General features: G+C 36.2%; 1 protein-coding gene across 5 annotated transcripts in view; it reads right to left on the minus strand.

Annotated features, from left to right (window-relative positions):
• Nucleotides 1–2421: 2421 nt before the first annotated feature.
• NR2C2 (nuclear receptor subfamily 2 group C member 2) overlaps nt 2422–22208 on the minus strand; it is a 46041-nt gene continuing 26254 nt past the window's right edge. For 4 of the 5 annotated variants that reach the window (XM_049826603.1, XM_049826601.1, XM_049826604.1 and 1 more), the window contains 8 exons: nt 20516–20609; nt 19966–20099; nt 18139–18316; nt 16999–17120; nt 16324–16463; nt 12785–12922; nt 11118–11223; nt 2422–8900 (listed from right to left, as the gene is read on the minus strand). In XM_049826603.1, coding sequence (XP_049682560.1) covers nt 8726–8900; nt 11118–11223; nt 12785–12922; nt 16324–16463; nt 16999–17120; nt 18139–18316; nt 19966–20099; nt 20516–20609 — 1087 coding nt within the window. In that variant the 3' untranslated portion in view covers nt 2422–8725. The remainder of the gene's footprint in view (nt 8901–11117; nt 11224–12784; nt 12923–16323; nt 16464–16998; nt 17121–18138; nt 18317–19965; nt 20100–20515; nt 20610–22208) is intronic. The other variant, XM_049826605.1, reaches the window with a different exon arrangement.

Here is a 22208-nt window from a genome sequence, read left to right on the forward strand (position 1 = left end):
TGTCACAGGAATTCCTGACATTAATTTAAATAATTTTCCTGCTGGAAATCTCAAAAATAAGGTTTGAAATGTTAAAGTGGATGTTTTACACATTTTTTCTGTATTTGAAACAAAAGCTTATAAACGCTTACTAAACAATATAGTGAGAAACAGAGAACATTCTTAGCATTTTCCATAGCAAAGACTTTACAAGCAGAGGGCCTGACTCTGGAAGAGACTTGTGTTTTACTTTAAGCATGCAACAAGCTCACTTTATTTTCACTGGTGTCTGCTCATGTGCTTAAACATACACAAGTCTCTGCCACATTGAGTACAAAAGGTGGAAATAAATGCCCAGAAAATTCCGCTTCACCTTTTTCATATGACAGAAACAAGACTTGCAGAACTACTACCCTACATGGTATGTGAAATTCTTTAAAAAAACAAACTTAGGAGAATTACTTTCGCAGAAGGCTTCCTTTGTAACGTAAGTCATCAGAAGGGAAAAGGAACAAGAACTACTTATATTTTGATAGTTTAAATGTTTGAATACTCCCTATGAGTAATAAATGGTCTTACTGCAAGTCTCACTTCATAAATGCTCCATGTGCCGAGCTCCCATGTGAACAATGGAAACTTAACACACACAGAGTGCAAGATCTGTGCAAATTAGTTTCAGGAAAGGACAGAATGTGAAAATGGACATCAGCCTGACAACTAAATGAACTAACCAGCTTTGTTTAGTTTAAGCTAGACAATAAAGAGAATAACTTTGGAAAGTGAATATACAATTGAAATCCATCATGAAAATCCTAAATAAGTCTTAATGCTTGCTAACAAACTAACTGCAATCTCCCTCCTATTTAATTACCACTGTAACAGAAATGTTGTTATTTCATTGAACAAAGTACATAGTCTGTGTTTAACTAACGGTTTGGTTTCATGTTATCATTATGGCAATGAGTACTGATTTTTTTAAACCGCATCTATTGCATGCTGTTCTGTGTGCTACAGTTCAATGATGAAGGGCAACTTGTTTTTCTTCCAATTAGCCACTGCTGAAGACTTAAAAAAATCAATCCCTTACCAAGTTTCACTGCAAAATAAAACTTTACCAAAAAGTCTCTCAGAAGGCTGCAGGAGAATGAGTATGTATTGAAAACAGGGAAGTATTTTCTATAACTGTAGGTATTTATTTATTTAACCATTTATTTTTAACAGACATTACATGTTAAATTACCTATTCACTGGCAGACTTCTACACGTCAAATAAGAAAAGGTAAAGGGAGTAATGTAAAAGCCAGAAAATTCATGGAATATATTTATCAGTTCTGAACAGAAAATACTAAATTCAGGCTGGGTTTAGAAAGAGGTGCAAAGCTCTGAAATTCATGAGGATTCACCTGCTTAAGCGAGGCTTAGTTTGGGCTAAGAAATGAAAACTAGGAAGCTCTGGATTAGCAAATGAATGAAAAGCTTTAACATATAGAACGGTATGAATACATGGCTACATATCTGTACATATATACATACACTACACACTTTCTTTACACTGTACATAATATATTTAGACAAATAGGTATAAACATATACATTCATACACACATACATACAACTATGTACATATGCATTAGCTGCTCATGTTTTAGAATTGAACATGCAGAAATGCACAATGGTGGGAGGCACAAAATAAAGATGTGTAAAAATCTATTAAAACCTTTAAAAAGAAGGAAGATGGGCATGAATTTAACAATAATAAGCCATTTTCAAAGCATTCATGTAACTCAGAGGATAAAACAGGCTGTGGGAATTATGGAACATTATCTGTGATGAACTTAGCATGAATTCACAACAAAAAGCTCAATAATAAGGTAATTATGGGGTTTGATGTTTTCCAAGTCTAATATATTTAGACTTAGAGCATTTAAACTTTATAAAGAATTTTACTTTAACTTGCAACCTCAGTATAAATAATGTTCTAATTTTTTTTTCACATATAATTTCCCATATAATGTTGAAAACATTGACTGCAGCAGAAGTAGGGTTGTAGCATTATCTAACAAGAGGGGTTATGACATTTTTCATCAAACAATAAACCTGAACTTAGTTCAAGAGAATTTATTGTTAAAATGACTCAGCAACTTTAGAATTAAAAGGTGCAAAAAGTAAATGTTTTCATTTTCTCCCCTTTGCCATGCCCTCTTGGTAATTTTTCATATAAAGCTGGTTTTTAAACTAATTTTCTGTCATTCAAGATCCAGTAGATGCTGGCAATTGTCCTTCCTCTACCCCTTACTCTCCTCTATAGGTTAAACATGGCCTCATTTTGTTGATTCTCCCTGGATATATGGAGTCATTAGGACTGCAGACATTGTGTGCTGATCTCACAGCAGGCCCATGCTTATCATCAGAGCAAACCACCGCAGCAGCTGTTCTGTCGATGTATGTATGGCAAGCAAGGCAAACTGCTGGGACAGATGGGAGCCTACTTGTTGTTTGCCCGGTATTTCTGCTTTTTCTCTTATGGGGAAGAGTAGCTGAAAAAGAAGCAACCTACACTGCTTTTGCACTCTGAAGAGTAACTGAAGGAGAGGAGAGGGATTTCAAATAGAAAATCAACATTAAAATTTTTTTTTTTCTTCTTTCAGGGTGATGTCATCCTATAGGTATTTGCACCTCCGTACGTCTGAGTGACCTGCCAGTTCTACTGTTCACACCATCCAATTCAAACATGGCCCCTGACTGGTGCTGCTATTGCAGAAGCTGCTTTGATCACTGCTGCTTTGGCCGTATCCTCAGCCCGATAATTTCCAGTTCCCTTTTCCTGTATAAACTCTATTCCCGATACCCTTGCTACTGATGCTATTCTGTGCTTTTTAAAATTATCCCTTACTAATTAAACAGCAGGTAATCAGGGAAGAACCCTAACTACCCTCTTAATTTTAATCGGCAGGAAAATGTACTGACATCTTCAGCATCTTGGATGAGATCTTTCAGGAACCTGTGAACATCCTGTGTACTATACACAACAATGAAAACACTGAAGTGTTCTACAGTGTCTACCAAAGAAGAGTCAGGAAACTGGTTTTGCCTGGAAGCTTCAGCCCTGACTTGTTTTTCTATCACACCTCAGAATATGCCCTTTGCTAAAGGGTACTATAATGATAATGCAGAGCCAGCTGTATTCTGCACAGAAATCTTGAGTCAGTGCTATTCACTGGAGGCATTACAGCTGCCCTGAGGGCCAAGTGCTTCAGATGATGGTAAAAAGAGACTTGGTAAATGATACCAAGTAATCAGTGGTGACCAACAATAGTTTCTTGCCCCAGAGTGCTCTGAAAACTAAGCCTCCTTAATAATCTAACATTTTAAGGCAGCTAAAATAAAGGCTCGTATGATCTCTTTGAAGGATCTCTCCTTGGAGATTATTTTTTCCTTTTCTACCAGTTTCATGCCAGAGTAACATCACTGGCACCAAAAGCATTGTATCTAATTTACAAGCAATATAAATAGGCAGAGAAAGATGTCTTTTGCACATGGTCTTAGTTCTGCATCTCTTCAGTAAATGTAAGTAAATGAAGGGAAGGAAAGTAGTATACCTTCTTGCCCTTGTCACAAATGCAGTAAAAATCATTATTACAAAGCTGACCCAAAATGCTCCTACAGTTATTGATCATTGTTCTTTTTATCTGCAAGATTCAAATCCAGTTCCTTCTGAAAAGAACTGGAAAACGAATGAAGCACATGGAGAATGGACATTATTGCCTCATTATCACTCTCTGCATGCCCCAGTTTCAGTCAGCACAGAATTCAAACATTTGTCTCAATGAATTACTACTACGAATACATACATGCACTCAAGTTCAGATAGATCTAACCAGGTAGTTTATCACTGTATTTCTACAGTTAAAATATTTTCATTTCAAAAGCAGCAGAAACAGGACCTCAAAAATGCTGGAGAGAGTGAATTTTAGGCACTAAGCAGATCTTCAGGAAGATGCCACTTTTCTTAGAATCACTTTCAGACTGTGGTCCTTTGAGTCCTAGTTCTGTAAACACAAGTTTGGCATTGAAATTTGGCCTTTAAGAAAACAAGCTATTTCCATACTTAAAAATCAAGAAATAGCTTTTCAATATTTGTTACAATAATAAAAAAACAACTGTCCTGTCCCATATTCATAAGCAAAAGTCTGCACTTGCAAAGAAGAAACAAAATTAAACTAATTTAAAAGTAAAGCTAGTAAGATTAGCCTGTTAGGATCTTCCAGTTACTGGCAGGGGGATGAAACAAACTTCAGAAATGACAAGAACTGCATCAGCGTTGTATTTTCTGCAGAGATAGTTTGAAACTTGCTAGAGTCTGCAGCTGTACTGTGTACACTGTTCTACCTTCCTTATGTTAGTGGCCTGAAAGCCAAATCACCAGAAGAGGCCAAAAATAATGTCAAAGGTTAACAAAGAGCAAGAACAACTTTGTGAGGCCCATTTTCCTTAGATGTACCTTTTTCTATTGCTACCAAGCAGCACCTGAAGTGTTGGCAGAAAGAACCCCTTCATGAGTTCTATGCCTCTTGAACATCTGTTTTCTATTGATGGACATAAAAGGAAAAAAAGATTTCTTTGAATGAGCTAAAATAGCTTCACTGCTAGATTACACCTAGATCACTGATAGATTAGCAGCTTCGCTGCTTGATACACCAGAGGGTCGTACTGCCATTGAGAGGTACCTCAACAGGATGGAAATATGGGCTGAAGGGAACCTCATGAAGATCACAAAGGGGCAGCACAAAGTTATGCCCCTGGTGAGGAACAACCCCAGGCACTAATATATGCTGGGGGCCACCCAGCTGGAAAGCAGCTTGGCAGAACAGGACCTGGGTGTCCCGGTGGACACCAAGCTGAACAGAAGCCAGCAACGTCCCCTTGCTGCAATGAAGGCTAATGGTATCCTGGGCAGCATTAGGCAAAGCGTTGCCAGCCAGTCGAGGGAGGGGATCCTTCCCCTCTACTCGGCACTGGTGAGGCCACACCTGGAGTGCTGTGTCCAGTGCTGGGCTCCTCAGTACAAGAGAGACATGGAAACCTTGGAAAGAGTCCAACGAAGGGCCACAAAGATGATGAAGGGACTAGAACATCTCTCCTGTGAGGAAAGGCTGAGGCAGCTGGGACTGTTCAGCCTGGAGAAGAGAAGGCTTGGAGTGGGGGGAGATCTCATCAATGGATATAAATAACTGAAGGGAGGGTACAAAGAAGATGGAGCCAGGCTGTTCTCAGTGGTGCCCAGTGACAGGACCAGAGGCAGTGGGCACAAACTGAAACGCGGGTGGTTCCCTCAAACATCAGGAAACACTTTTTCACCCTTCATTCTGAGGGTGACCGAGCACTGGCACAGGTTGCCCCCAGAGGTTGTGGAGTCTCCATCCTTGGAGATACTCAAAAGCTGCCTGGACATGGTCCTGGGCAGCTGGCTCTAGGTGGCCCTGCCTGAGCAGGGGGGTTGGACCAGATACCTCCAGAGGTCCCTTCCAACCTCAACCAGTCTGTGATACTGTAATTACACTTGAAATTTAGTGCAAAGGAGCCCTGCTGCACTGGAGAAGATGGTTTATAGTTTTATATGGCAGTGTTTTAAGTGATTCCTTTCAGTGTCTCTCCATCATATGCCAAATCTTTGGCTCATTTTTATGACAGCCCTTGAGCAGCATGTAAGAAAGAAGTGTTAGGTTATTCATGACATCTCTCTTCTTATTTATAGCTAATATTCAAATATGCAAAACCTTTCAGATTCTGAATATTTCTTAAGCTCTATGATCTACCATCTACCACCTAAATTTCTACAATCCAAACTGTTAGTCTTGCAATCAAAATAGTGTATAGTTAGAGAAAGTACTTTTTGTTAATGGCATAAAGACTAAATTAGCTTGGTTCTGACTAATGCAACCAGCAAATCATGCTGACGATGCTACACAAAGAGACTTTATAGCCTTTAGGTGGTAATATCAGAATCTGAAGTAGGGAACTGGTCCATTTCATCTATTAAATGCGTGCACAATAAATAAACCCTAGATATGGATTGCATTGTTGTTACTTCATTTACACAAATTAATAATTTATCCCTAAAGTCCAGGGAACTATCTGCAGAGTAAGTGACTACCAGAGATGGACCAAAAATATCATTATGTGGCCTTGCATTTGTAGGGAGTGTAGTTTATTTGTAAACAGAGTTGCATGATATTTACCATTTTGATTTACAAATGTAATACAATGAATAAACTTCAGGTTTTATTTCATGCAAACCTTCTGTTCCCAAAAAACTGTAGTGGCTTTATTTTGTTTCCTGAACTGTTATGCTTACAGCATAAGTAAGAAAAGTGAGGAAAACAATTTTTTGCACAGAAAATGGGGCCTTTTTACTTGAAAAATTGGAAGTGGAAATGATGTTTGTCATGAAAAAGCCAGCTGGTGTATATTCAAATCTGGAGAAAAAAGATTCTAATGGCTAGTTTTTGTGCTAAGGAATATTTCATTTGTCATTAATAACGCTTACTTATCTGCTCAAATGATTTTTACAAAATACTGAAAGCAAATTAAACTGCACAATCTTTTTTGCAATGAAAAATATCGCAATAGGTCAATCCATACTGCTTTTAGAACAATGACATAACCCAATAAAATCTTAAATTTTAACAAAAATGGCCACAACCCTTTCCAAGGTAGCTATTTCTTCTGAAGTTGTTAATATCACAATTAATTTTTAAGTTGTATACCCTTAAAACAGGGACTTTGCATCAGAAGTGCTGACACAATCACATAAAAGGGTACACTGCAATAAAACAGCTAGTACAAAATTCTGCATCCAGTTGACTTAACATTCAGAGTGCAGACCTTCCATCACATTAAAAATATGACAATTTCATTTGCTATAGCAAAAGCCGAGAGAAATGAAAGTGCGATATTACAAATCCCTGCATGTATATGGGACTCTTTGTAACACGCTTTTGAGAAGGGAAGACTCTGAATGCTGTATAACAATGGTAGAAGACTTTAATGCATCCAGAAGCTAAAATTAAATACCTTTCCGTGTCACAATGAGTGCTACAAATGTGAGCCTCCTAATGAGAATGAAGTATACCAGGTTAGGACTTTTTATTACATCAGAAGCCTCATCTAGAGCTACTTAACGTCTTTTGGCTATAATTCAGACCCTTAAAAAGACACAAACGCCCACCTGGTTGGTGTTTCTAAACAAATCTCAGTAACAGAAGAAAAACAAAAGTGCTGAACTTATCATAAGATTTTTGCCACATAAAAATACAGAAGTAGAAAATGCCCCTACCATACAAATAATTAAAATAATTGATGCATCTAATGAGCCAGGATCAGATGAAGGTATTAATTGCCATAACTTTTTTTTAAACTTTGATTGTTTTAAATATTTAATGTCAATGATAACAAATTATACTAAAATGAAAGCAATGCTAGCTGCTAATAGCCAATGCTAGAAAACATGTCAATGGCTCATCACTCTAGACAATTAAAAAGTATTTAATTTTCATGGTATATCAGTCATTAACTGCAATTGTACATGACTGAATGTAAATCCTAACTATTTCAAACTGAGTCATAGGAAGGTTGAGAGCACTGCAAAACTAGGAGTGCTCAGTCAGGGAAGGGGAGGGAGGGGGGAAAGAAATAAAGTAAGACAGCTTTATAATATACTCTTGCTGACAGCCAGAAGTTCTACACATTTCAGGTTTTAAATTGTACCTTTGGCTGGATGATGAGGGTGTTTAGAAGTAGAGAGGGAAGGAGTAAATTTGGAAATACAAAGAGGATGCTCAAAGAGCATCACACAGCTCTACTTGAAAATGACTGTTCTTCCAGTTAATGACTGATTTTCCCCACAATCAAAAGGCTTACTATTAGAATAACGTTTGTCATGACTGCATTGGTCTGAACAGAAACTTTAAGGAACCTGAATATTTCATCATTACTGTGGCAAGAAACACATTTTTTTCTCCTAGTTTGGGTAATTCCCATAGCACGTAAAAGTCACTATGACTGCATTGTACTGTGAATTACAACTGCATTAATTTAATAGTATAGTTTCATATAATGTGGGTATCTAATTCAAGAATCCACATTAATATTTCATGCATAACATAAGAGCAAGTGACTTTTTGTAGAATAAATGATTGTCTCCTGTAGCATTCTACATTTTCACAGAAATCAATAGCATTTGGACTAAGGACATATGCAATTTTTTTCATTTTCCATACTCATAAGCAGGACGTTGATGATGTCGCTTTGACAATAAGTGCTTACAAAGTGCTAGTATTATACCCTGGCATTTATTAGATATTAACTCCAAGGATATTTTTAAATATATACATACTGTTCTTTTTACTTTTAAAGTAATTTTATTACTCATCTCTGATATTATAAAACTCTATTTTTAACCACTGATAATTTCTAAATACAAAGCATGTGAAAAGTATGTTCAGTAATCCATAGCCTTTTAAATGAAAGGCATCAAAAATATTCCTTGTGGCAGAAAAGATCCTATAGCAGGTCTTTTAATAGCTGCTTAAATTTTGTCAATGTCAGCAAACAGACAAGGAGAAATCTGACAGGAAACTGATAACAAGTTGGAAATATTTCTACATACCAAAATGCTATTCTTTTAACTTCATAATTGTATGTTTTTACAAAAATTATTCTGATCCATCAAATTGTGTTGTTCCTACTACGCAGACGTGCCAGTTATTTGACCATTATATTCTGCTGTTTCCATTTTGAGAATGTAGGGGATTATGCTGTCAATGGGGACATTTCCAATGAGACCAGTAAAAAATAGTTCCTCGGTAATGCTAGAGCTCATCAGCCTAAGTGCTGGCAGGCGAACTAGAATCCGGGCTAGCCTGAAAAAGAATTTCAGTGCATTATAAATAAATATAATACCAGTTTAAAATACTTTGTGGCTAAAGAGCTGGATCTGTTTTTATTATTACCATAACTCATGAATGGGAGTAAAGAGGCAATTAAAGCTAATTGAGCTACCATAAAAAGAATGGTTACTTTTCTAACCTGCAAGTGAAATGAAAAGCCACCATCTTTCTTTGTGGTTTTCCAATGAAAAAGACATATAATGCCCTTAATAGATATTCTGTGTATGTACAAACACACAGTTCTCCTGGTCTGCTTTTGAAATTCCCAGCTCTGGAACCACTTCATAATTTAGAACAATGCTAAGACTAATAATATTCATACTGACTAGTGAGGACATTTGCAAAATTTTAAGAGTAAAATGCTTAATTAAAATTTAAACCAAAATCAGCATCGTCCTCAGTTGCCTAGCAACTTAATGACAAACCAGACAGCAAGAATGGGACTGGATATATATATATAAAAGGAAATAAAGAGAATCTGCTTCTGATGAGAAAAGGAATTTGGAGGGATGTGCTGTTACCCATACACATTGCCAAATGCTGTGGGTTTTTTTAAGTACCAGGGTGTTAACAGACATCTAATGAAGTGATTGTATCGACTTTTTGGAGTTTCAACACATTTGAAATTTAGGACAGTGATGAAAGCAAATCTGCTGTGTTTATATGGCAGATGTACATCACAAATGCCAAAATGAATAGATTTCCTGAACCAGAGCCATGTAATAGCAAACCTTAGGCAGTGCTGAACACAGGCCCCTGAAAAATGCTTGAGTATCTGTGGAGAAAATATGTAAGATCCATTCTGCTAAGATACCATATCTTGTAAACTTTAGGGGAAACTGGCAAAAAGATTCAAGCTACGCTGCTGTTTTTGTGAAAATTATAACACTTGTACTTCTATCTCAATTTGTGCCAGCATTCAGTTGCTTAGAAATAATCAGATTTGTACTCTAAACTTATCTATAGGTGAGCATAGGGATATAGACAATATCAATTAAAATACAGGGCATTGTTTGGGAAATGTAACTCTGATTTTCTTCCTTCAGCCACTGTTAAGAGAAGTAAGTATATGGAACAAATTCTGTATTTTTTTTTTATGGCAGATATCCAGCTCTCACACATCAAACCAGAATAACTGAATTGCACACAGAAGAAGAATGTGGAATTTGAGGATATTTCTGAAGCACAGAATCCCATCTTCACTGCACCTAACTGGGAATCCTGATGCCCTTTCTGTTGCCCGACACAGAGTTAAGTCTATAAGATCAGCAGAAACCAGCTTCTGAGATGGAGAAGCTCTCTCTTTTACAGGCTTTTTTCTTTTGTTTTTTTGTTGTTTTGTTTTTTAAAGTTACACTACCCTCAGATGTTGCTTAAATGTATGGGATTGCATGCTTCTTTACATGGGGATACCTTTCACAGTAAAAGAGAACATGTTCTAGGATATATTGATAAACAGAGGTTAGAAATTCCCTTGTAGTACAGAGAATCATTGTGTTGATGAAATTTAAAACAGTTTTGAAGGAGATTATTAGAAAACAGGACAATTACTTCTAGCAAATAAGGAACAGGAACGGTTAAGAGGTGAAAAAACAAGTTAGATACTTTGAAAGAGAAGTCCTTGGAAATTAAAAAACACAAACAAAGGATGTGGGAATTTCTTGTAAACAGAAGCGGAAGAGTTGGTTCTCCACGTGCAATCCTTATTTTTCCAAGGTTTATAAACTGAGTTTTAATACTTTTCTGCACATGTAACTTGACAAACATTTAAAGGATGATAATCATCTTTTATTATCCCAAAGCCTCTGACGACTAACTTGAAAAAGGAGGCAGTTTGAATTAAAGTTTGATGGAGTAGAGGCAGTTATTCTTGAGACTTCTAATAAAGCAAGTCTGTTTACTTTTCTAAACATAGCAATGAGACTCTCAAAAAAAAGATTCCAAACTAAAAAAAAAATAACAGAAAGTACTCAAGTTTAATTTACATGGAAGAAGCTAGACAGCTATTCTTGCTCCTACCTATCTTTAAACAAACCTGTTTGCTTTTATGAACAAGGTTCTAGTTCTTTCTCATCAACAGTCAAAAAAGAACAGATGTCAAAAAGGAAATTTTTACATCAATGATGTTATTTCGTACTTTTGTCAGCTACAGCCCACAACATTACTTTGGGTACTATAGACAATAAATACCTATAAGTATCTTCTGGATAGGTTTTTTGTACATAGTCCTGCAATTCCATCTGTGCCTTCTCCTGGAATTTTTCTATTTGGGTTGAACTGGTCAGACCAGGGTGATCTAAAGAAACAAAACATTTCTGTATGTCGATTGTTTCCCTATACATTGTGAAATATACGTAGTTATAAGATTCTTGCATTTAATTTCATCTAAATATTGCTCTTGTATTGTGATGTTTAACATGTTAGCTGTATAAAGGAAACCACCCAATTGAACATTTGCTTCCTGGCTTCAGAACTAGCTTGCTCACTTTTCTCTCTATAGCTGTGTGTATCCACAAGAAAGTGGAAAAAGATTAAGCCTGTAGGTATGTACCAGGCAATGACACTCCTAGCTTATGTTTGTAACCTTGCATTTTTTAAAGTGTTTGCCTCTGTGATTTTGACTAACTATGCTGACTGAGCAGTATCTAGGGTTGTTTTCTTGACACATATCAATTTCCTGACCTTCCCGAGTCTGTCTCATGTTTTAATTCCAGCTGGCTCAGCTCCTCAAAGACAGTCACATGATCAGAAAAAAACCAGAAAATACCACATATATGACTATGCCCAAGCATCTTCTGTGTTGTGTTCAAACTGTTCTTCCCTTGTAATGGGACAGAGCTAGCTTGAGTTTGGAGAATTTCTTGGTCCTCCAACTTGAATAAAAACCCTAATAAACCTAACCCTAATGGTACAATCCACCAAAAAATTTCAAAAGCAAATTTCAGGACACCAATAGCTTCTAATTAAAGTAAGTTTTATTACAAAGAGAAAAATAGTATCAGTGCAACCCCCCCACCCCCAAAACCTGCTAACAAGATACTCCTTTTCTTTGTACTTTGTTAAATTCAAACACCTTGGTAAATGGTAAACGCCTTTGAATTAAAGTAAATAATTTACATTTATGAGCAAGATTTTCCCTTTCACTCAGCCTGTCAGCAGTTTTAAATTAACCTTTCTGTGTCCTAGGAACATTTCTCCACCTTTGCTGAAGGGACTGTCACTTCCCATTTCTTTCATGTCCTTACCTTATCATTCCAGAAAATCTTAAGTGTCTTCTTTGAGTAAATCCTCATATCTCATAAACACTGTTGATGATGCTTTAGTTGTCTGCCGTCATTTTTTTTGGTAACAAATGGAAGACAGCCTGTTTACATTTAGTTTTGGAGTTTTTGTGGAAGTTCCATATAAAAGACGGTGGTATTTCTGCTCATATTTCATTGATCCCTCTTATGAGTGTATTAAAAATACTAAAATTGAAGCCAATTTCTTTTTGTCACTTTAAGAAAGTAGTTCCTCTAATCCTTCCTGCCATTTACTTCACTAATATTGCTAGTGCACATCCCAGATTAATTTATTACTCATAGATTCTCAGCTGAAGGTAATTGAGAATCTAGTCTTCTAAGGTGGATGTACAGGAAATACCTGATATATTAGAACTGTAAATAACATGGTTATGTTGCTCCAAAGTTATTTTCAAAACACATATTGTTTGTGATAAATCATTATGGAACAAACATTTTATCTGCACCTTAACAGACCAGTCTCATCTCAACACATTAGTCTCATTTAAAAAATTGCTAAAACATTAACATACGAATGCTTATTATTTAAAAAGATACAGTTACTAAATTCCTTACCAGGGCTAAAGAGGACTATAGCTTTAAGGTATGCATATTCATATCCATCAATATCAAGCTTGGCCATGCTGTTACAGAACTCCTGAAGTTTCCAGATGTGTTCCATGACTTGCTTTATTCTGTCTCCAGAAAGTTTATCTACAAAAAGATATTGCTTACTATTTCATGTGAGCTCAAGTACATCTGATATATTAACTGATATCCTTTTATAAAACAAGTGAAGTAGCATTTTAAATTCTTTTGTGTCATTTGCTATCTTAAAACCACTTAACATATAAGGGTAGCCTGAACGATTATGGAAGCGAAGATTTATAAAGCTGAGTCAGACACAGAGCTAACAAACAGAATGTTAACTCTTTTGCATAATTTTGCCAGTACAGCATAATCTGCAACACCAATCTTATTCCAGTGTTGTACTATTCTGAGCAGACTCTCAAAAATGGTGAATTATTCCTCAAATGGCTAGAGTGATTCTGGGAATGAACAGAAGCACAAAACAAATGCTATCACGCAATCGTAGTTTTAAATTCAAACAGTACTGAGTTAGCTTTTCCAGAAGTGAATGCAAGAGCAGTAATGACAGTGCTACTTTTTCCTCTATCTGTACTTTTAGAAGTGAATTTTTCATTTACTGTGGTAAATAGGCTTTCTTCCTTCTGAGTAAATTCACTCAAATACACGTACAGATTCTTGCATTGTTTGAAACATCACATTCCTTCTGTTGGCTTCACATTTTTTCTTAAAATGTTGATTTAAAAAAAATATATTATTTGTGGCTAAGTTACAATTGAGTGGCATTAACTGCTCAGCTAGGGAGGGAGAGATTTCTATTTTGGTAAACGTACCTTCTCTCTGACTGCATATCTGCAGACTAGTCAATGAAAATCTTAGAGATTACATTAAGATAAATCTTTGAATATATAATTACTCTTATCAAACTTCAGAGATAAGTCAATTCACAAGGGATAAAACTCTTTCTTGGGAAACACATTAGAATAATTTTATTCCAGTCATATCTCTAATGCTAATAATTCATATAATTATAACTGAAATATTTTACCTTTGTACAGCTAATAGTGTATATCATTGCTTAGACGCGTGTGCCTTAAACTGAATCTTTGATGTAATTTATTCTTATTTTACATATTTTCTGAAACCACAATAAAAAGATTGAACAGAAGAAACATTTTTTGCACAATGTCCTGAAATAAGAATGAAAGCACTTCTAAAATACAGGAAGTATGATACAAGTTTTTAGTTACTCAAGATGGATCAAGATAGACATAATGCAATGTTTTTATTTCTCTATTAAGCGGGAAACGATGGTGTAGACATACTCAGGAAAAGTGAACTTGAATTCCAGAGTTTCCAAATAGCCTCATCACTAAAATGCTTCCTAGATAAAGTTCTGAAATTTCTTCACTTTGTTTTGAATTTTAAAGTTATAATATACAATATAATATAACTTTGCAGAATAGATAAATAAAACAAATCATCAACAAATCATAATAAAACAAATCATCCTCTTTTCTTGGCCAGCCTCAGGTAACACAGTATGACTGGAAGTACAGGTTGTAGAACAAATTTATTTTTTTCTTTTTTTGAGACATGCGAACAGAAGTGGAGCCAGCTTAAGACTGTAACAGCCCCACCACTTGCTCCTCCACAAACTCATTGCCTGGGGCGTAGGTGGAATAGACAGCTCTATTTATTCTGACAGATATAATTAAAAGCCTAATGTTGTGCAGAACATACAATGTGCATGTTTCCCTATTGGTATCTGAAAACTCTCGCCTCTCTGTGCAGGAAAGGAGTATCAGTTTCTTGTATTTTGAGGGCTGTCCAGGCTCTCTAAAATTACAAAAAAAAAAAAAAAAGAAAAAGAAAAAACCCCACCCTATATTCATTATGAAAGCATACTGTCCATTAACGAATCAAATTTCTGTCTAATTTACTTTATCATAATGAAAGTAAAAAAGTAGATTAAAACAAATGTACTTTACTAGGACTGAGGGATATTAAACATTTTTTTTCAGATTATCTAATTCTGTACATTTTATAGTTCTACAATCAAGTTTTACTCTCTTCAGTTGTCCTGGTTTCAGCTGGAATAAAGTAAATTTTCTTCTTCGTAGCTGGTATAGTGCTGTGTTTTGGATCTAGGATGAGAATAATGCTGATAACACACTGATGCTTTAGTTGTTGCTAAGCAATGTTTCTACCAAGTCAAGGACTTTTCAGCTTCTCATACTGCCCTGCCAGCGGAGGCTGGGGTGCACAAGAAGTTGGGAGGGGACACAGCCAGGACAGCTGACCCAAATGAGCCAAAGGGGTATTCCATACCATATGATATCATACCTGGTATATAAACTGGGGGGAGTTGGCTGGGGGCACCATGGCTCTGGGATTGGCTGGGCATTGGTCAGTGGGTGGTGAGCAATTGTATTGTGCATCACTTGTTTTATATATTCTATTATTATCCCTTCCTTTTCTGTCCTGTTAAACTGTCTTTATCTCAACCCACAAGTTTTACTTCTTTTTTTTTCTTGTTTTCTTCTCCATCCCACTGAGTGGGGACAGTAAGAAAGCAGCTGTGTGGTGCTTAATTGCCAGCTGGGGTTAAAGCACAACATCAGTAAAAGCCTATTTTCTAATTTTTGCTGTGTGCACAATAAAGGCACCACAAAAATCATCAAACAATTTGGTACCAAATAGTATCTTGTAACTACTTTTAACTCACATTTAAATTTAAGCTAGATTTCATGTAATATGCTGTTTGCACAGTTTAAAGCTGCTAGTATTGTTTTTTCCTCCTATTAAAAATGAAATGTTATTTTCACACTCATCAATTGTATTGATTGGGAGCATCCTTAAAGAAAAGAATGAAAAAAAGCAACGATAACAGATTATCATCCATTCTGGATACAGTCATCACTATCAACAGGCCAACACTGAATTAAAAAATAAAATTACATATATCTTCTTGTTTAATGCTTCAGAAGGTACTTCAAAATACATTAATCATTACTGCATTATAGCAGTATCCAAAACCATTATACTTGCAAGACTATTCTTGTTGTGATACTTGGCAAATGCTGTAGTTTTATACTGTAAAGACGAGAAGGAAAGTTCTGGAAGGAAAAAAATCTGGTGTGGTCTGAAAGAAGACATCATTATTCCAAGAGGAAAAAAAAATTACATCTGGATGGAAGGAAAGCTCTGTGAGCACACCCAACTTTAGGAGGTACTTGTCTTTCTCTATACTGCCAGCCAGATATAGAAGACAGGAGAATACGTTCTCCAGCCTTATCCCCATTTCTTCTATGGACACTTCTAACCCACAGAGATCTCCCAGAGCAACAAAAGTTGTAGATCACAAGATGAAAAGTAATTATGCAAGAGAAGCCTTCTCCTTCCCCTGGATCCTGGGGAACAATTCTGCCACCGATTAGGAAAAATCTTGTCAGAAATGTTATACAAATGCCCCTGTAGTGTTCAGAGGACTGAACATGTACAAGAATCACAAATTGAAAACATACCTTCCTGTATGCTGTTCTGGAGATGGTTGACAATAGCTGCTAGGATAGTAGACAGACTCATTACCTGTGCACACTGTGCCAGGCCTAAGGTAAACAACTCGTTCCAGCAGGCACGCACAAGGCTTGTATTACAGTCCTGCCTATAAACAACAGAAAATCAAACAACTGTAGGTAGTTTTCATATCAGGTTGGTATTACCCTGTGTATAATTATGTTAATTATAACAACTAATTATGTTAATTATAACAATTAATAATAAGGATTAATGTATTGCAAACCGCTTTACTAAAAGGCATATATTAGCCAATTACAAGTGTTTTAAAAAAGCAAAAAGAAGCAATAGGCTGACTACAGGAAACCATTTCAGGTTATCTGTAAAATGGTGCTCACCAGTTCTTTACCAAGATATATTTCTACAAATTAAGTGCTTGCTTTTGATTCGGCTTTAGCTTCTGTAACTGCAGTAACATCAGATATTGTAGTTATCCCCCTCCTCTGCCACCTTCTATTTTATTCTTCAAAAAGGAGACTATTGCATAGTCTTCACACATTTTAAAGAATTCATTAAAAATTAAACAATATTGTAATTTAAAAATTCAAAATAGCTGATAAGTGTTCAGATCAGTGCTTAAATTCATTAGAAAGCAAACCATTCAACAGAATATGTCCATTTACCCAAGAGCTTGAAATGCAGGTATGGACCTAGCCCAGTGCATAGAGAGGAAAAGTAGTCGTGATGCTGACTCACAGATGTAGTGTACATTAAGGTACTCTGGCATTGGACTGGGCATTGTCAGCTGCAAAAAATAAAAGTACAGCACAACATATATAGTTCAGACATAAACCAGTTTTTATTATCGATGAAATAACCAGTGAAAACATTCAGACTACTCTCATAGTCTGTCATAAGCAACTGTGTGACAAGAAATTGCCAAAGGAAAACTGTACTAAATGACTCATTACTACTGGCAAGGAATGCAAAATGGGAATAGGAGACAAGAAATTATGTGGGAGAAAGCTCAAATGTTTCCTTTTAAAATGTTTTAATATTCATTTAATAATAATTAAACCTATAAATTTCATTGGTCTGTGGAGTGTTGGCTAGCATCACAGTGCTATAAAAGATCTTTTAAAACAAGATTTTTAAAAGCAAAATAAAATCTAAGTATCTAAAATGGGAAAGTCAAGTAATATGAACCTACAATCACAAAAAATCATTAATGGGAATAAGCAGGTTATGATAAAAGTTTGACTACATTAAGTATTACTTATTTCAGTAATGATCTTTGTATTTCTTGAAACAGTGAAATTTGATTACAGCAAGATGAACACCCTTATTGTTTCTCGCACACTGTTTATCAACACATGTGTGTGTTTGTATTCCATTGAAGCTGAAGCATCTCTAAAATGCAAGACCTTTTTCAATGGTCTAACCACAAGCATCTAAGAAGGCACTGTAACCTCTCTTTATATGAAGGAGCCTTTTGTTTGAAGGTTTTACACTATCTAGTATTATAAATGAATTAAGCAAGACATCATACTATATGGATGATATGAAAAATGATTATCAACAACATTGGAAAGTGAAATAAATTTTAAAGCATCCTTCTGTCTATGAAAACATCTTATGAAATAACATCTATACTCTGAGATACAGCATGCAAGAGTGAAAATTGTATTAGAAGCTTTGTAAAAGCAGATGTTATCCTAGATTATATTGCCAAAGTTAAATATAAGATTAAAGAAAACATAGTAAACTAATTTTGGTTTATATCATAACTGTTTGCTTAGTAAGACATTTAAAGAAGCACATACCTTAAATGTGACATGTGTATCTGTAAGTAGGGGTCCTTCCACTTCAATAATTGGTGTTGACTGATCTCTACTGATTACATGAATATTCCCTCCTCCTGTAGGATCCATCCCATCTGCCAAGTTATGAGCTGCTGTACCATCTGTGGTATTAAGTGCTTTAGCCAAAGTATCAAATGCCCTGAAAAAAAAAAAAAGTAATAAACAATGAAAGACTGCTTCCTTACACCTTAAAAAAATTCATAATAGTAGTTAAATTAAACGCTATAAAGTATTTCCACTTAGAAGTAACATATACAGGAACTGTTCATGCTAAGACACAAGGTCAGAGACTTCATTACAACCTGGCCCCTCTGTGCTGTCTGGACATTAATAAAAGGAATAGATCTGCCCATATATTACCGGTAAAAGATCTCCGCTGTAAGGGGGGAACTTTCTACTACTGTAAATCCCACTCTAATAGTTTTATGCTAGTATATGTACTAGTGAAGTGGTCTCTTGCACTTACCATTCACTATCCCCTCCTTCTCACCTTGGAATGTTTAACAGATTATGTGAGGATTATAGACCAGATGCACCCTGGAGAACACCCTGCAGTCCCTGTCCTTCATGTCCAATTTCTTGGAATAGTGGAGGATAGTGTGGTTCTCTTCTAGACAACATGCCTGAATTTCCTTTCCCTTAAGATGAGACATGGCCAGGCACTCCTGATCTCACAGTACAGACAGAGGCTTAGAAACCTTATGACAGTAACACAAGAAAGACTGGTCCCTGGACTCCTTTATACTCAAGCTGTAGCTGGACCATTGCCAAAACAAGGCAGTGTAAATTCCCTTCTTATGATAACAGAGCTTAGATTTAAACAAGAATTTTGTGCTTGATTTCATACTAGCGGACAGTATTATGGTATAGTGCTGGTTTGCCAGTATTTTTGTCATGAAGTTTTGGGTGAGGGATTTTGGGGGGGGGGGTTGTGCTTTAAAGAAAGAGTACAAGGTTGACATAAGTTGAAGTGTCAAGTATTTTAAATACCAGTTCACTCACTCGAAGAGTTTAAATAAAAGACTTAAGACTCTGAAGTTAAGCTCCTCTTTAAAATCTTCTACTTGAGAAAGAATGGACAGTTTTGAGGCCAAGTATTTTTCTTATTTCAGTATACTGCCAATTTATGTTGTCCTTCAAACCCCACCCCTCAACCCCACCCCCCAAAAAATCCAAAGTCCCAACCCCACAAAAGCCCCACCAAAACCCCCAACCGTAAAAATCTCAAGCTGGAAATTTCAAGATTCTATGTTTCTTTTTCCCATTTTTCTCATTATAAAGACAACAAAGACTTCAAACTCTTTCTAAACATTTTAAAAAAAAGTTATTAATCTTAGTTTAACTACATTTTCTTTACATTACCAGCAGGTATTATGGCAGCACAATCTCAAAAAGAAATCCACAGTAATACAGACTGCTAAAGAGCAGAGCTAAGGGCATAAGCATTGTGCAGGAGAAACTTCCATATAACAAGCCTATCAAATAAAACAGTACCAAAGTGTTGCTATTCTCAGAGTCTCTCAAGGTCACAAACTAGTCATTTAATATTTTTCTGAGTATGAAATCTGGTCTAGCTTCAGAACACTACATTTAGAACACAGGACACAGTTCTTCACAAGAGGACAACAGCCAAACCTGGTTTTCTAAAGAACTGTTTTTGTGCCTCAAAGCTGGGGGCAATCTCTACTGTGTTTGTCGTCACAATGCCAAATTACTCCAATGAATGAGTGTAAGTACACACCACACAGAATACAAATTGCTAAATAAAATGCAAATATAAATGCATACCGTGTAATCTCACTTGCAGATTGCTCTTCTTGTTGAACTTCAGAAGTATCTCCATTATTTAGTGACTCACTAAGATTAGCAAGAGATGTTACAACATTTGCTAGTGTTCCTAAAGCACCTTGGCTTGTTTCAGCCTAAAAAGGAAGAACCATATTAGTAGATCAAAATGATAGGTGGTGTATCATACATAAATTTTTCCCATTTTTAATCTTTGTGTTCTTTTTCCCTTATGTACCTTTCTCTTCCTCCTGAACACCTACAGGAAGAACAGTGGCTCACAATGATCTTTAAATCCTATTGTAATCATCAACCCTAGCCCCGGCTGACATATCATGCAGGGAACTACCTGTGGCTTACCTTTTGCAGAAATATGCCCGTGAAAAGAAATCATGTTCTTGTTGATCAGCTTATTACCTCCATTCATGCAGATCTTCAGACTTAGCCCAATCTTATCTTCTCAAGAGCAAGAATTATTTGTGTCTATGTACATAGCTAAAATAATCTGAGCAAATTAATATATATGTTCAGAACTTAACTGAAAGAATTATACCTTGGAGTCAGCAGCTAGGAGGACTGTACCATCATCCCTGATCAAAGGCTGCTGAATATTCACAAGCATTCCTGGATCAAGAAGACCTGCTGACCTGTTCAAAAGCATAAGGCATCTGACAATTAATAGTATTTTACATTAATCAGAAGAATGTGTAACAACTTATGGCAGAATAAAAAGGATTACCAAGTCTTAAATTAACAATTTAAAGAAGCGTAGAGTTTATTCATCAGGGTTTAAGTCTTTCTGAAACAGTTTCCAAAAACTAGCTTGAAAGACAGAAAGACTGGAATATGTTCTCCTTTCCTGTGCAAAAGCAATGACAACTTCCCAAATAGATATCATCTCATTTGTTTTTTATGCTGGTTTATTCTGTTATAAGGGTTGTTGTCTTCTCATGCTCTCAGAAGTCACTTAATAGCTGTAGAGTTATACATTAGACTTTGGAGGAAGGCATAACTATGCATTCTAAGTTAGACAATGGACAGCACTGAAGAAAAAAGTTATGTCAAGAAAAGATATTTTACATTCCAAAATACAGTCATAAACAGTCATGTAATTAAGGTCTGCATAAAATCTCTGCTGCCTTTACTTCTGCTACTTTTTGGCCAACCATCCTTTGCCTTTGCTGTATCTAATTTAGGGAGACAGTGGGAAGTCTGTTACTTATGTAACACTCCAAGTCTGCATAACCCAATACAAATGCACACAGGACAGGCTCAGGCTGCAGGGGATTTATAGTTTAAGGTGTCTAACAACTAACATTGTGAACTACCACAGGCAGTAAATTGTTATGAATCCTACATAAAAAACAGTCAAACTTAATGACTATTAATATTGTTTATAGGACTGTAAGGGATCTGTAGCACAAGGAAATCTCAAAGAAGCAAATATGTCTGTGAGCAGTACTTTTGAACAATCTGACTTGCAAATGTGTCCTGGTTTCAGCTGGGATAGAGTTAACTGTCTTCCTAGTAGCTGGTACAGGGCTATGTTTTGAGTTCAGTATACAAAGAATGTTGATAACACTGATGTTTTCAGTTGTTGCTCAGTAGCGTTTAGACTATAGTCAAGGATTTTTCAGCTTCTCATGCCCAGCCAGGGCACAAGAAGTTGGCACAGGACACAACCAGGGCACCTGACCCAAACTGGCCAACGGGGTATTCCATACCATGGGACGTCCCATCTCGTATAGGAACTGGGAAGTGGGGGGGCAGTGAATCGCTGCTTGGGGACTGGCGGGGTGTCAGTCGGCAGGTGGTGAGCTATTGCCCTGCGCATCATTTGTACATTCCAATCCTTTTATTACTACTGTTGTCATTTTATTAGTGTTATCATTATCATTACTAGTTTCTTTTCTGTTCTATTAAACCGTTCTTATCTCAACCCACAACTTTTACTTCTTTTTCCCGATTTTCTCCCCCATCCCACTGGATGGGGGGGGAGTGAGTGAGCGGCTGCGTGGTGCTTAGTTGCTGGCTGGGGTTAAACCACGACAAGATGTGAACACTGAAAAACTATTATCCAAAAAAACTGTAGCCCAATCTTCCTAACTGCAGTGTCATTTGTTCAACAAAGGATATATATATATAAACTTAATACTGAGATCCAATATCTTTAGGTGGTTATTATCCATTCATAAACTAACTGGACCTACAGTTTTAAAAATGTGATTATTTAACCTAGAGTTCTT

The sequence above is a fragment of the Accipiter gentilis genome, chromosome 23 (genome assembly GCF_929443795.1).
Source record: "Accipiter gentilis chromosome 23, bAccGen1.1, whole genome shotgun sequence".
In the NCBI taxonomy this organism is placed as follows: domain Eukaryota; kingdom Metazoa; phylum Chordata; class Aves; order Accipitriformes; family Accipitridae; genus Astur; species Astur gentilis.